Here is a 15,417-nt window from a genome sequence, read left to right as displayed (position 1 = left end):
GAGTGAGAATAGTTATTTGAATATGAGATCTATTTCTAAATAGTAGTAATAGACATCTTAAAATAATACAATGAGATATTTAATGGCATGCGAGAAGAATAATTATTTCCCGCGAATTATCTACATGCTATACCTACTAGTTAGAATAGTACAAATATTAGAATTTACAATGTACAGTTGCAGCTGCCAAATTATACACATGGAAAGAAAATGGAGTATGTACTTGGCCAAATGTGAGACTAATATTTACAGCCTGACTTCAACTACATCACCATCTTTCAACTCTGTGTTGGGTAACACCAGCATCCCGTTTATCGACACGAGCTTCCCGTCAAGTCCGATCCTTCTAGCAGCATCACCGGCTGTGCTACCATTGCGCAGTCTCATTATTTCCCCGTGCGGCCAGCACACCACTGCAACCTCACCGAGGGAAAGCGACTCTGCATTCCTGAATTTCCTGTCGAACTTTAGCTGTCGTAGCCCTGCTTCCGAACGCAGCTGCTCCTCCCATTGAAGCATTGTTCTTAGAAGTTGTACCTGGTATTCGACAAAAACCAGATACGGAGGATGAGTTATTCGGGTCTACTCAGCTTGGAATCAACTTTAACTGTTTCTCTTAAGATAGTTCAAAAAGACTAATAGTCCAAACGAACTTTTCAGTCCTACATAGCATGTTTGGTACCTTTTGGTTTAATATATACGGGGTAATTAATTTGAAGACTAAAGTCTATTTTTGGTCCCGAACATTTGCCCAAAATAACTTTTTGGTCTCAAACATTTGCCCAAACATAATGGGCAGGATTCAAAAAGTTCATTTGAGAGCATTTTTGGACTTTAGTTGTTCAAAAAATATAATGGCTGTGAAGAAACCATACCTTGTTATTGATGCCACTGTCCAGCAAAGCAGAATTAAAAGCAGAGGTAGGCTTCACAGAGTTTGAGTTGAAAACAGATGGAGTAGTCGGTTTCCCCTCAAAAACAGCTGAGACAACAGCCCAGTATTCAGCTTCTTCCCACTCTGTCAACTCGATGACTTGGATGAAAGTAGGCAAACATCGTTCAAATTGGTCTTGCTGCATGGTATTATATGGTACTGTTATAGTGTTCCTCTTTAGCTAGTAAAAAACACAACCTATCGTTAGGACAAGGAAAAAACTGATTAAAGTTACCTTGTGGTATATACCGTCACGACAAAGGGTGTACTTTTCCAAGTTAGTACACCAATCCCCGTGTCCTGGTGCGCACCACCATTGATCCGATACCTGGAAGATGAAAACATTCAGGGACATATAACCAAAAGCTGCTGAACTCTACTGATCTATCTATTATTGTAGTTATTCCACTGTGTAATTCAATTTTGTTAGACAACATTTGATCAGGAAATGACATTCCTCCTTATATATTTACTTGTATTTCTACAATTCTGATGACTTCAGACAAAGCATTATTTGGGTAATACAATGCCCCATACGAAGTAAGCAGCATGGTAAGAGCATCCACAACGGTGGCGTCCGTCGCCACGGCCGTCCGCGCCACTGGCACAGCGCTGCTCGATGCATCGAGCAGCGCCGTGCCGCGAACAGCTGACGTGGCGCGCTGGGATTCGTCAACCGCATAGCCGTTGTGTTTTAATTTTTTTTTTAATTAAAAAATCGGTTTTTAATTAAAAAAATCGATTAAAAAAAATTCACTTCCCAAAAAAAATATATCCGTTTATAACCGTTTTTTTCCACTTTTTAATTTTTTTTTAATTTTTTTTACCCCAAAAATACACACTTTCATCTATAAATACCCCCAATTTCACTCCCAAAAATTCACATCAAACTACACAATTCTCATCTCCATTCTCTCATATCCATTTTCATCTTCAATCTCTCATATCCATTTTCATCTTCATTCTCTCATGTAATTTTAGCTAATAATCATGTAATTTTTAATTTTTAGGAGTTTAATTATGTAATTTTTAATTTTTAGTTTTTTAATTACGTAATTTTTTATTTTTATGATTTTAATTATGTAATTTTTAATTTTTATGATTTTAATTAAGTAATTTTTATTTTATTTGTAATTTGTAATATTTATTGTGGTTTTTTAATGAATTTTAGTATTATGAAAATGTTTTTGTGTAATTGAATTTTAAATTAATTGTGTTCGTCCTTGCGGAAGAGTACATCTATGGGTGTTGGGCTCTTGCCAGAGAGCAGGCAGAAAAAGTGGGGTCGGGCATACAACCGTGCCGCTGGCAAGAGCACGGTTGTGGATGCTCTAAGATGCCGGTAGAGAGAACCTACAAAATATCTAAAGGAAAAAGGAAGAAAATGATAATTCAATTCTTGAAAAGTTAGGTTGTAAACACTGGTGTATCGGGGTATAGAAATGAATAAGGAGGCAAGCATTAACCTATTTAGTCAATTTTCAGGTATATATATTTTGAAGTATAGGATTAAGGAAATAATACCTTTTCAGAGCATTTACAAGAAAATGCATCTAATATGTGATGCTAAACATAGTAACAATAATTAAACTTCTTGCAATTTGGAAAAAGGAACAAAGTAAAACATGCTGACCTGTCAATACTTTGTCACCTTCTACTAGTCAAAGTCAAAGCAAGTTCTTGTTTTTTTTTCTGTATTAGGCCCTTCCTTACTTTTTAAATTTTGAAACTGAGTTGGTGCCTTCATGTCTGTCCCTATGTTTTTATGTGAATTACAATAATATTTAAACTTCAATTTATATTAGAACTGGACCTAATATTAATATATATGGAAATTACAGCACCCACCCAATTTATACTTTATTCCTTTAACAATGAAATTTGCTTATTACTTAAATTGCACCTTTTTAAATAGATCTGCATGAACTTCCCATCTTTTTATTTGGTATGGGGATCTTCTTTCAGCTACTGCAGCATAAGCAGCTAGACCAAAACCCACAGCAACAAGCAATTCTCTTCCATCATTATCTACGCTGAAAATCATAATTCAGTTTCTAAATCAGGGCTTTGATCTGAAGATTCTACTGACCTGTGGCGTAACCCTTGCGGAAGCAGAAAAGTTAAGAGTAACAGGTCTCGAATGATCCACGAATGATGTCATACCTGACAATAACTGCAGCAAGCAATTGGCCAGCTTCCACTCTAAGAACTGGATGACCTACTTTAAGTGAGCTATATTTTAGTAGCATATCACTCTCAATGGAAGCTTGATTTTCTATTTTCTCAGAAAAATCTGGCAAGACCCCAATGTTAGAATCATCTACAAATATCTTTGATGGCAATATATTCTCTGTTTCCTTGTATAGCCAATGTGCAGCAAGCCCATGTTCAGCATACTCATGCATTCTCTAAGTCAAATAAAAATCAGTAAGAACCCGAGATTAGCTAGTTGAAGTAAGTATATGGAGGAAATTGTACCTGTGTTCGTATTTGAACTTCAAGAGGAGAAGAGTCAGGCCCTTGGACCGCAGTATGAAGTGACTGAGACCGCGGGAATCCATCAGCATGAGAAGTCGTAAAGAAACAAAATGCAAGAAGCATTTTCTGACAAGCAAGAAGAAACACTTTATCATAAATAATTTACCTGGTAACCACTTGGTTTTGGGTTGACAATGTAATCATCAAATTCGCCATCGATTGGGGCCCAAAGTCTGGGGGATTAAAAGATGGCAATAGCCAGTTAGTATCACACCATTGACCATAACATTACCACAGTGAGAAAAGATGAGCTGGTAGAAAAGAGGATAGGCAAATTCTTGATATGTACTTGTGTATAATGTTAAGTAGATTGTAACAACATTGAACCGCCTGTCCATGCAAAGTTCCATTCTTATCTCCAACAACGACCCTCAATGCTCTGGCATCATATACTTTCCTGATTCCGACATCTTTTCTTATCATCTACAGAGTAAGACAAAAAATCAGGTGATGGTTAAAATCTAGAATAGAACAGCTAACTGATAATCGTCAATCAAAACAAATTGTTATAGTAGAGACTGCATAATTTATATAGTAGAACTTAACAACTACAAGGAAGTTGCTGGGGCCTGCGAGTGGGAGGACAACTCAACAACTAAAAGGAAGTACCTTTTAATATATTGGCTAAAAGTAGTAGATTAATCTTAGGTTCCATTCCCGTACAAAGTCCAGTTTATCTTTCCTTTACATGACATACCTATGCTTCGTGTAATTTGCAACTCAAATCTCAGAAAGAACTGAAAAAATTTGTATTTTATCTTTAAAACATCCCATAATCGCATCCATACCTTACTGTAGATGCTATACAGACTTTTTAGCCGTCCAGATAGCGATACTTCCATGCCAGGAACATAACTGCAGGACAGGATTCACAATAAAGCAAACTTTTGGCATTTAACAAACTGTGCTGAAAATTAGCTTCATGAAAATTTCAATTTGTATAGTACACAGACAGAACCTACGATGTTGAAATAAATAATTCTCGCTCCAATGCTTCTTCACAAACTACTAGTGATGCCAAAGCAACACCAGCATCCCTCACAACTTTGGGTTTTTTTGGAGTATCCAAGCATGTTGCAAAATTGTGAGAAAAATCTACACGTTTTTTTCTATCCAATAAGAGATCAAATGGAAGCACAGCTTGCAAAAGAACCTGCAGATTTAGAACAAGCGAGATTATTTAGTAGAAAGGACCAATAAAGCAAACCGGCAAATGGATACCATGGTCAGCACAAATTCCAGATAAGATGGGGAGTATTTTTTTTATCATAGCAGCACGCAAAAGGTACAGATACCCCATGATTGTTTGATGTAATCTATGAAGACCTGATTATATTATCACTGGCTATGTTTCAATTTGACAACACATTATATAGTAAGGGAGCAGTAAAAAGATCCAAAAAGAGGTTGAGTCGGTGACCTCATGCAAGTATAACCAAAGTAGTCAAAAAACCTCTATGTCATGATTGTCATCTAAGTTTAGCATCTAAGAACTACACCTTCATGCTATTTTCCTCATCCAAATCTCCAGATTCTTCACATTCTTGAAAGTGTACAACACCACTTGACTTTGTTGATATTCTTCTTAGGTTGCCATTGTTACTAGGGCTCCACATGGACACAAGGTCTGCCCTCAGTTGACGAAACACTTTAGGCTGCAACATGAAGATACATACAGGCTTACTAGATGAGGACGATCAAAAGTATCTATTTCTGGAATTCGTCCTCTTCCACAAAATATTTAAAAGATACTCCCTCCGTCCCACTAAAGATGACCCACTTTCCTTTTTGGTTTGTCCCATCCAACCAATAGTATAAATGGAAACATCTTTATCTCTACTTTATTCCCTCTCTCTTACTTTACTCTTTCCACTTAACACGCAAAATAAAACTGCATAAAACTCCGTGCCGCCCAAGGAAGGGGTCATCTTCCTTGGGACGGAGGGAGTACTTAATTAGGTCTAACCTGAAGGACAGCAAAGCACAGATCTTCAAGTTCAGCTTTAAGAGCCCATAGACCCAGTCGGGAAGCAAGTGAGCACCAGATAGCTAATGTCTCCTGTGCCACAGCCTGGGCTTTGCTGGGAGGTAGAGCATATCTGCAGTAAAACAAATATATAAGTTCCACACTCTATATTTAGCTTTCACTGTGCCGAGGAAAATGTGGAAAATAGAAAATTTAAACTGATAATATGGAAATACTAGTTAATAAAAGTATAATTATTCCTATAGATGTCAAGCCTTGTAGAACATAGAGTCAACGAAAAAGTAAAAATATTCAAATATGTACATGGTTCTCATATTGTGAAGTCGATCTGCAAGCTTGATGAGAACGACACGTGGATCGTCAACCATGCCCAGAAGCATAGCTCGTAAATTATTTGCCTACACAAGGACGAGACAAATGAGTTTTTAATTTCAATTGAGTTTTAAAATAACAAATTATCTGTTCAGCAACATATTTCACCCAGACCCTATTATTCAGGTTAGCAATGTAAAATTATTTATAAGTATGATTTATTCAGGTATATTGGTATTTGTATAACCAAACTAGATGATCAAATAGTAACAAGGGGAAGAAAAACCATCATGCTGCACTAGTAGCACTAAAAATTTGAAGTATCAGGAAGCCACGTTAAAGAATAAATATAAGGATTAAGAACATATCATATACACTTAAAAAAAACATTCACAATAATATTACTGCCATCTCCATTGTGATCCTTTGAGATGCTCTTGGTCATCTTGAGCACATATTAGCTACTATCTGTTTGGTTTTAATAAGCTAATATCTACAACATAATATTGGTTCAGGTATATTTTAGCAACTGCAAGCCTAGTCAGGAAGAATATTTTTTTACATGCCATTTTTCTTGGCACCATCTTGCTTATCTCTCATCTTGCCACCTCAACCATTCTACTGACCCTGTGTGAACAGTTAGCAAAGGCTGGCACAGACTCATTGGTCCAGCGCATGACACTTTAGTTAATACTTAACATGGAATACTTGCAAGATTACCTCTTCATGGTTGAGTGTATCTTGACCTACACTCATTCTGCGGCGTCTTCGTAGTAGCTGCAGAACAAGTAACTTTCAGTGTTAGTACATAGCATTGGTAGTCAATCCAAAGAAAGAAACCAAAGAACAAAATGATGGGAGTCAGAAAAACAAATGTTTTGTGGTAAAATATATGTAGGGCGGATTAGGTATTCATCGCCACAGGCTCATACTCCACATTTATTTGCCAGACGACTTCAAGCTCTATATTTCAGAAGTGTTTTAACCTATAATACCTTGCTACTAAAGAGTTTGGGAACCTGCAGAGGTGTTTAACCTATGATTCCCTCTGGAGTTTGGGATATGTGCATAAAGTGTTTACCTGATTAATATAGCTCAGTCGGGAGACTCCAGCCACCAACTTTGCAGCATCAGAATCAAATTCTCGCTCTATGCTGTCCAAACTTTCACACGTGTCATCAACTATGTCATGGAGGATCCCAGCTACAATTGTATCAATGGCCTGAACAAAGAGCAGTTACTACCTCTGGATATGGATCAATAGGAAACACTAGGAATTACATTATAGGCCACAAAATGAGAGACATACAGTCACACACTAGAGAAGCCTCAAATCGTATTCAACTGAACCATGTCGTCTATCGCTAACAAAGTAGTTTTCATATTCATGATTCATCTATATCATATGGACACAATTTAAACATGCATCTTACTTGTCCACATAGGTTAATGACTTGAGGGAAATTGCACCATTCACAAGATAATCTAGCAGTACAAAATGCAAAATAAATTATATGAAAGAGGATTACATACTCTTTTACCATCTGATGGGACTAAAACAGCTAAAATTTTGCCTGTGTGAATACAGTGGGATATATAGGGGTCCCCTGTTTTTCTCGTCTGACCATGGTGAGCTTTCCTTGCAAATGCAACAGCCTTTTGCACCTGCCTTCACAGGTTCAGAATCTAAGTGTCTTACAGTAGTGGAATATTTTGGTGCAAATAACATAAACGAGTGAAGATGGCAAACCTTTGTGTCATTGAATATGGGATACCCAGTAACATCTACTCCATCAAGAATATGAGATCCTGCCCAAAAGTGCAATTTCATTTCAACATAGCGAACAACTTGAAACTTCAATTGTGAGTTGTTAATCCCATGATCCCTTCATTAATAATATGGACTACTAAGATTCTAATGATTTACTATGATTCATTTGGGGACTCATCAACGATAATCAACTAAATAGATGAACAAACAACAAAACATGAAATGACTTTTTACAGCTATGGACTAGTTATATAATCATACATTAGAAAAAAAATACTTTCTGACATATAGAGCAGGACAAATCAAAAAAATATCAAACACCTAGGATTGCAACCATGGCAAGCTCATACATTGGGCCATGGGATTTCTGTCTCTTATATATTTTCCTTTGTAATTTGTACCTCCTGGCTCCAGAAACTGGTTCTCTCATCTCTTAATCCACCTTATTTCTGAAGTTATGTCCTATCAAATGAAGCTAAACATTCTCCAGTTTCTGTATCAAGTGCAGTGTTCAGCAATCCTTTCCAACTATTTTCTTTAATTCTCTACAACTCACTGTGTTCTGTTTCTAGGTTCGTTTTCATCAGTTACAAAGAAAAGTTCATTTCATGTACTAGTTGTCACATGGCAACCATCACACTGAATAGGAGTAAGAGTAACCGTACTATTAGTTAATGGAACCTTAAAATTAGAGTTGTAGCATACTGCAATGGATTTCAGAAAATTAAACATATCTTCGTTACTTGATATACTTGTAAGTAGGTAAAAGTTTCAGTTTCAAAAGGAAACATTCAGCACAAAGCCACAAACAAAACTTCAGATCAACATTTGAACCTAATATATAGGCTCAAAATTTGGCCTTCAACTGATCACAGAAATATCATTATAGCTCCGCAATTCACTTCAGTACAAAAATTCAGCACATCTTCATAAGCTAGTGAATAAAACCAAAAGCATTAAAACTTAACACTAGAAACTTATCCTTCGACCGATCAAAGAAATATCGTTATAGCTTCGCAATTCGCCTCAATACGAAAATTCAGCATATCTTTATAAGCTACAGAATATCAAAAGCATCAAAATGAAGCATTAATTCAATTTACCTGGTCGCTCATCAACTTTAGGCCACAGAAACTCCACCTTCGTGGAGAGACAAGCGCCTGAAGCAATCGCAACCGCCGTCACCGCCACTTGCGTGATAGCTGAAGTCACAGCTCCATGAGCCGTGCTCGATCCAGCGGCGGCCGCAATCATGTTTCCGGAAGACAAAACTGAGCTCAGAGACGCCGTGACCGCGAATTCCGGCAAAATTGGACTCAAAAGGCACCGAAATTTGGCTGGCTTGCCGATGAAAAAACGACTTCTCCGGATGATTATGGAAGTTTTTGGACCGATGAACATGGCGGAGGAGCGGCATGAAGACATCTCTTGCTTTGGTGGTTGTGATTTTGGGTGAAATTCACATTTTATTGTGAGAGAGAGTGAAATTGTGTAGTGATAATTTTGTTTGATAGAGTGAAAAACAAGCGTGAAAACGAGTGGTTGGGATTCGCGAACACCAAAGAAAGGAAATAGTTAATTAAATATTTAATTCTTAGCTATAGTTTATTAAATATGATATCTCCAACCAAGACTTATTTTAGTTGCAATTATTGAACTGGATAAGTTTTGAAAATATATATTAATATTATATTAGCTCTAACTAACGATAAAAAAACTACCACGATTTGTTGAACAAAAATACTACAGTATGTTCAGTCAAATTAAAAAATTAATTGAAAATAATAATAAATTTAGATTCTTGTCGAAATTATCTTAAGACAATTTCTTTGGTAATATTATATACTCCCTCCGTCAACGAAAAATTGAACACATTTGTCATTTTTTATTGTACACGAAAAATAGAGCACATTTAAAAAAGCCAAATTTTCAACCACTTTTGTCTTACTTTTTTCTCTTCTCTCATAGTAATAATATGGACCTCACATTCCATTAACACTACTTTTCTCATACTTTTTTCCCTTTTCTCTTACTTTTTTCACTTATCTCTTACTTTACCAATTCCACATTAAAACTCGTGTCATTCACAATGTGTCATATTTTTCATAGACGGAGGGAGTAGAATATAACAGCAGAAAATTATATCTTATACTAACCTTATTGTTGGTGAGTTAAACCATGTCATAATATCATAGAGAACAATATTGTTTAATTAAAAATATATTATGGAGTACATAAATAATTAGATTTTCATATTGTAGAATATTATAAACAAACCAAAGTTTATACTAATTATTTTGACTGATTTTTAAATTACTAAATGAGCTGCGTATTAAATAATAATGATAATTTACATTAGTGCTAATATGTATAGATATGTTTTCTGAATTACAATCAATATTTGATATGAAACCTTCTCATGGATCAATAACACTAATAAATAGTTCTGCTTTTAACAATTCACAAAAAGTAGTCATTTTATTTTTGATAAATTTCTCCTATAATAGTAAAATACATTATCCACTACCAATTATAGCCATTCCTTATCTCTATCTCAATCATACTTTATCGATTTTGCATTAAAAATCTTGTTTTTCTCAATCATTATATTTCGGAATTCATCATCATAAACCACACCAACAATTTCATACATAAACGCAACTGCATTTTCATACATCATACAAACGCACCAATTTGCATTAAAATCGTGTTTTTCACTATCGATCTATCGATATTTCGGTATTCAATCATCATAAACCACTCCAACAATTTCCTAAATCAACACAACTGCGTTTCCATTCATCATACAAAGCATAATCCAAGTGTTGTAGAGGCCTTGGTTAATAATACACTGCCAAAAAAGATTCAAAGGGGGGAAAAGGGGGCAGAATTTCTTTGGCAATATACAGATTTGATCAACCTACAAAACAGAGTCTATGGAACTCCGGAAACATGCTTTATAGTTTCCAGGAGTTGAGTAGGGCAAACGAGACTTAACCACGTTAGAACGACGAAGAGGCCACCGAAGAAAATCCAGTAGCCTTGTGTTCCTTCAAAGTGCTTGATAACCAGTCCAACCCTTCATACAACCCATCCCCTTTGAGGGCACACGTCCCTTGTATGTGCCATTTTCGATTCTTGAGATCGTAAAGGCCCAGCCCCTCGCAAACTTCCATCGGGGTCATTGCGCCTTTCTGAAAGGAAAAAAGCAGACTTTTCAGAGACAAACAGAAGCAAACCATGTTATAATTTGCTAATGCATATTTCAACAGACATTGTAAGAATTGGGGTTCAGAGTGAAAATATTGTTTCCCCCTATTACATTTGGTAAACTAAGTTTGTTAACCCAAACAAACAGAAAATAATAGTTATGACACAATTGGACCCGGTCAGATGTACAATGTCAATTCATATTCACACTTTCATAATTTTCGTAGTAGTAATGATAATACAGAATTACAAATTGGCAAGGAAATGTATCTATATTTGTCAATGATAGAATTTTCTAAAAATTATAGTAGTAACCTAGAGAGGCAATGTAATCAAGTAATAAATTTGAAAATTGATCGAGGAAGAATGTATGATGCGATAATGGAAGCAAATGAGATGACATCAAATTTGGATGACTAGCAAGTGGCTGGCCCTATTACCCGAGGTCAAGCTCAGAATTTCCAAACAGAGATCCAAGGACTGATGGCCCTAAAATTATCTATATATTCCTCATCAACAATCTACATCCTGTCATGTTGTAGGCGGTTCATCGTGTATTATAATAATAGTTCCCCGTTTAACCTCATATTTCTTAAAAATTTGGTCCATCACCAACCACCTTCATCTTGACGATGACCACAGTTACATAACCTAATTGTCAGATTCTCATCTTAATTTTCAGACATGAAGTTCGAAGTTCATAAGTCACCTATGTCCAAAAGAAGTTAATTTTCCCCCACCCACACATTTCTACCTTTCTCCCACAGACAAACCGAATTGGATTAATACACAGAGCCATAGTACCTATAGTTCATTAGCTTTAAAAAAAATCAAATTTCAGCTGTTAAGAGATTGACAGAGATGCGTACCATGTCTTGTTTGTTCGCAAAGACCAATATAACAGCATTAAGCATGAACAGGTCTTTGATAATGGCCTGGGGATTATTATAATCAACTTAATATAATGCAACTGGAGAAAATGAGGCATACATATGAATTTTTCAAGAGGATATAAACCTGAAACTCCTCCTTTGCCCTCCCAATTCTCTCTCGATCCAGAGAGTCAACAACATAGATCTGCATAACAGAAGAGTGGGCATCAAGGAACGGTTAGAGAATGAATTCATATGACCAAGAAAGCAAGGGCATAATTATGGAAATTATACCATTACACTGAAATAAAGAGAAGAACATTTCATAGAAGATAACAAATAACAAGTTGGCCCTTCCAAATAAAATTAAACATTTTCATTTTTTACCACAAAAGCTTTTGATATAATTGCACCAAACCCTACTCTAAAAAATCACAATAGTTGAAATTCCTTATTCTACGTTTCTCTTGTGGGAAAATCTTGATAGAAAGGTGATAAGTTTTTGAAAGGCTTGTAATAAGATAGAAGGTCAGTCAGGCTGAGAGGGAGAGGAATATATGTGATTGTAGAAATTTATTATATAGTGGAATTTCTTTCGTATGTCATGGTTTTTCTCAGCTTTTGGAGTTTTCTATGTTTTAAATTATTGTATTGGTGATTGTTATCTATCTTCTTCTTCTTACTTCTTGTTCTTTTTGTTTTTCCCAAGAATTAATGAGGAATTGATTCCCCAACATCACATAATATCTGAAACAAAACTGACAAAATCTCTGTCACCATGGATACTTCCTGTCATATAAATGATATTCCTCCACTTCATGTTACAGATCTAAATTATCACATATAGATCAGTAGAACTAGGCAGATTAAATCGGGCAAGGAGCGGTAGCAATAGAGTGGCATTTCAGGTGTTAATGTATTGCAAACAATTAAGTTTTCCGGGTATTATTTCATTTGGGAAATGTATGGGGTCAAACATGTTGCTCCATCGAACACGTTGAAATATATTTCCAAGTTATCTCTAGACTTATGTTGTTGGCATCTTAAAGATGCACCTACGTTAAGTATAACCAGTCAAAAGAGGTATAATCCTACTATCCTAGTAAATTGAACCTTACCAGCCCATCAGTATTATTGAAGTAATGTCTCCATAAGGGTCTTAACTTCTCTTGGCCACCAACATCCCACACTGTAAAGATCACATTTTTATATTGAACTTTCTCTACATTGAAACCTGCATAATAGCACAACTTTGATCAGAACAAATTCTTCTTTAGGGCTTATGAGCCCGAAAAACCATCAGAAGAAACACATAGCACATGCACATGTAAAGATGCATGGCCAGATTCTATCAATTGTGAACAAGCATCCATGCAAATCATATTATTTGTGAAGTCTTGAAGAAGACAACATCAATCACAAGGTGAGTTGAACCGAGAACAAGAACCTAGATGCAATGAAGCCAACTGTTTCTATGAGAACATCAAGTTGATGTCTATTAATATGAAACAGGAACTTGTACCCAAAGCTCATGGCACGGGAATGTGATGTATACCTATTGACTATTCACATCTGACAATACTAACACTACAACAAAAAAGAAACGGCAAATGACACTAATTTGTGTGTATAACTATACCACCAACGCCTTCATAAAGTATCCTCATTGTTGGTGTCCCAACTAAAATTAGGAGACACGAATAGAAGCGTCTTTAAAAAGCAAAAGATTATGATAATTTGTCCTCAATTTAGAGACGCTTTCTTTTGCGTCCTTAATCATGGCTATTTTAAAAAATTTCAATCGCTAGTAATAGCGTCTCAATTTTTGTGTCCTTAAAAGATACACCGTCTGTCCCATTTCATGTGACACGTTTCTTTTTCGCACGTGTTTTGGGAAAATCATAATAAATAGTTAAAGTTGAGTGTGTTACATGTTGAACATGAAACAAATTGAGTTAACAACATAGTGGCTTGGGCACATTTTGGTGATGGTTATTACACTACAAAAAAACATACTCGCTCTGTCCCATTTCATGTGACACATTTCTTTTACGCACGTGTTTTGAAAAAATCGTATTAAATAGTTAAAGTGGAGGGAAACTAAAGTAAGAGAGAGACATATGTCTCAAAATGGATATAATGTAAAAGAAATAACAACGGATAATGTGAAAGGGAGGAAAAAGGAGAATATATAAATTATAAACCAACCAATGGTAGGAACAGTTGATAAAACCTCTCCAATGTGAAGCTTATACAGTATAGTGGTCTTGCCAGCAGCATCCAGCCCAAGCATCACAACCTATGAAAGTAGAAATTATTATATGAAACTAACCCTATAGCATGAGTGAGCATAGCATCTACACATATCATTTTGGTTTGACAGAAGTCATTATGATCAAACTAACAAACAAGGATGTTGAATCTGATTACAGAGGTTGCACATACAAAATAGTAACCGCAGTCTAAGTAGGTGTAGCAGCTACCTCTGCATTTATTAAACAATAATACAACGTACTGTTCCAGTAAGTACATCAATCAACATATGCATTATTAGTTTGATTGCCTACACTAGCGAATACAGCTGATATACCACTCTAGTCTAGCTGGTTCATCAAATTCGAACATGAAATATTTCCATGTTTACATGTTTCAGCTAGATAACACATAACTATGTACCCCATAACTACAATTTAATGTTCATATACCATTTGGCACTAATTTAATGTCACATTATTTGAGATGCCACATCTGGCTATGGAGCTCAAATTTCTTTCACAAAAAAACTGCTTCATAAGTGGAGTTACTGGATATAGCCAAGGTAGATTCGACAATATAATTGAAGTGCATTTCAAATTCAGAAAACCATAAGGAAAAACAAAATTATAATGCTAATCAACAACGACTGCTAGATCAATAGAGCTAGTATACTGAAGCTCGCATAGTTTTAGAATCAGAACCAACAATTTTGACAATAAACAACCAACCTCACGCGATTACCATTTCATAAACCAAATATGAAGATTTCGCCTAATAATCACTTCTAATCTGAACAATCAAACTTTAAAGCGCATGAAACGACTACATCTGAGTTTTCTCCTTCCAATAAAGTTCATAATGTTGCAGAACAAAATACCAGCACCAAATTCTTTTAGAACAAATCAGAACATACAGTTTTCGCGAATCCAGCTCTGGCTTAGTAATGAAAAACACCTACCCGCATCTCTGAGTTTCCGAAGAAAGTATCGAAGAGTTTGCGAAACGCTTGTCCCATTCCCCGGCTTTATCCTTTTCCCGCACCTTCAATTCTCTCACTACGCAAACAATCGGAGAAAATCAAACGATCGGAGAATTAGCAAGAGTTTATGGTGTATTGAAACTTGAATTAGCTTTGGAATTGAAGAAAATGATCTGGTGAAATTTACAAAGCAGAGAAATGTCTCTATATGAGAGAGAGAGAGAGAGAGAGAGAGAGAGAGAGAGACGGATTCTTTCACGAAGAGGAGAAATTCAAGAAAGGGCTGCGTTTTGTTTTTCCTTTTAAATATCAGAGCTCGAAAATAATCAATTGATTGGATATTATGGAAATTAAATTGTGCTAATTGAAAATTTGTACAGTTAAATTTAAATTTAAATTTAAATTTAAATTTTAAGTTATACTGCAAATCTAATTTTAAATAAGTAATTGATAGTATAATAAAAGTACTCCAATTTTTTTATTTAGTATGTCAAACAATCAACCAAAATTTTATAGTAAAGAATTGATTTTGTCCTACTATTTAAGTCCGTTTATTCA

General features: G+C 35.5%; 2 protein-coding genes across 3 annotated transcripts; both read right to left on the bottom strand.

Moving 5' to 3' along the window:
- Positions 1–57: 57 nt before the first annotated feature.
- LOC121809613 lies at positions 58–9,085 on the bottom strand. 2 transcript variants are annotated; one of them, XM_042210333.1, is made up of 18 exons: positions 8,646–9,085; positions 7,522–7,580; positions 7,305–7,436; positions 6,853–6,993; positions 6,492–6,548; positions 5,763–5,857; positions 5,439–5,571; positions 4,972–5,127; positions 4,435–4,625; positions 4,261–4,327; positions 3,762–3,895; positions 3,579–3,645; positions 3,413–3,475; positions 3,098–3,342; positions 2,838–2,967; positions 1,170–1,262; positions 876–1,073; positions 58–537 (listed from the first exon to the last, which is right to left on the bottom strand). In XM_042210333.1, the coding sequence occupies exons 1-18, from the start codon at positions 8,965–8,967 to the stop codon at positions 247–249; spliced, it is 2,574 nt and encodes an 857-aa protein (XP_042066267.1). In that variant the 5' UTR covers positions 8,968–9,085; the 3' UTR covers positions 58–246. The 2 variants fall into 2 exon arrangements, with proteins under 2 accessions (XP_042066267.1, XP_042066268.1); XM_042210334.1 differs by having other exon boundaries at positions 7,305–7,440; positions 8,646–8,723.
- Positions 9,086–10,295: 1,210 nt separating this feature from the next.
- LOC121807247 (ADP-ribosylation factor 1-like 2) lies at positions 10,296–15,130 on the bottom strand. Its single transcript, XM_042207468.1, has 6 exons — positions 14,839–15,130; positions 13,833–13,923; positions 12,743–12,858; positions 11,770–11,829; positions 11,622–11,687; positions 10,296–10,736 (listed from the first exon to the last, which is right to left on the bottom strand). Exons 1-6 carry the CDS (start codon positions 14,893–14,895, stop codon positions 10,545–10,547), a joined length of 582 nt encoding a protein of 193 aa, XP_042063402.1. The 5' UTR covers positions 14,896–15,130; the 3' UTR covers positions 10,296–10,544.
- Between the last annotated feature and the right edge of the window lie 287 nt (positions 15,131–15,417).

Source organism: Salvia splendens, chromosome 6 (assembly GCF_004379255.2).
Source record: "Salvia splendens isolate huo1 chromosome 6, SspV2, whole genome shotgun sequence".
NCBI lineage: Eukaryota > Viridiplantae > Streptophyta > Magnoliopsida > Lamiales > Lamiaceae > Salvia > Salvia splendens.
This window is presented reverse-complemented; position numbering and strand designations above follow the sequence as displayed.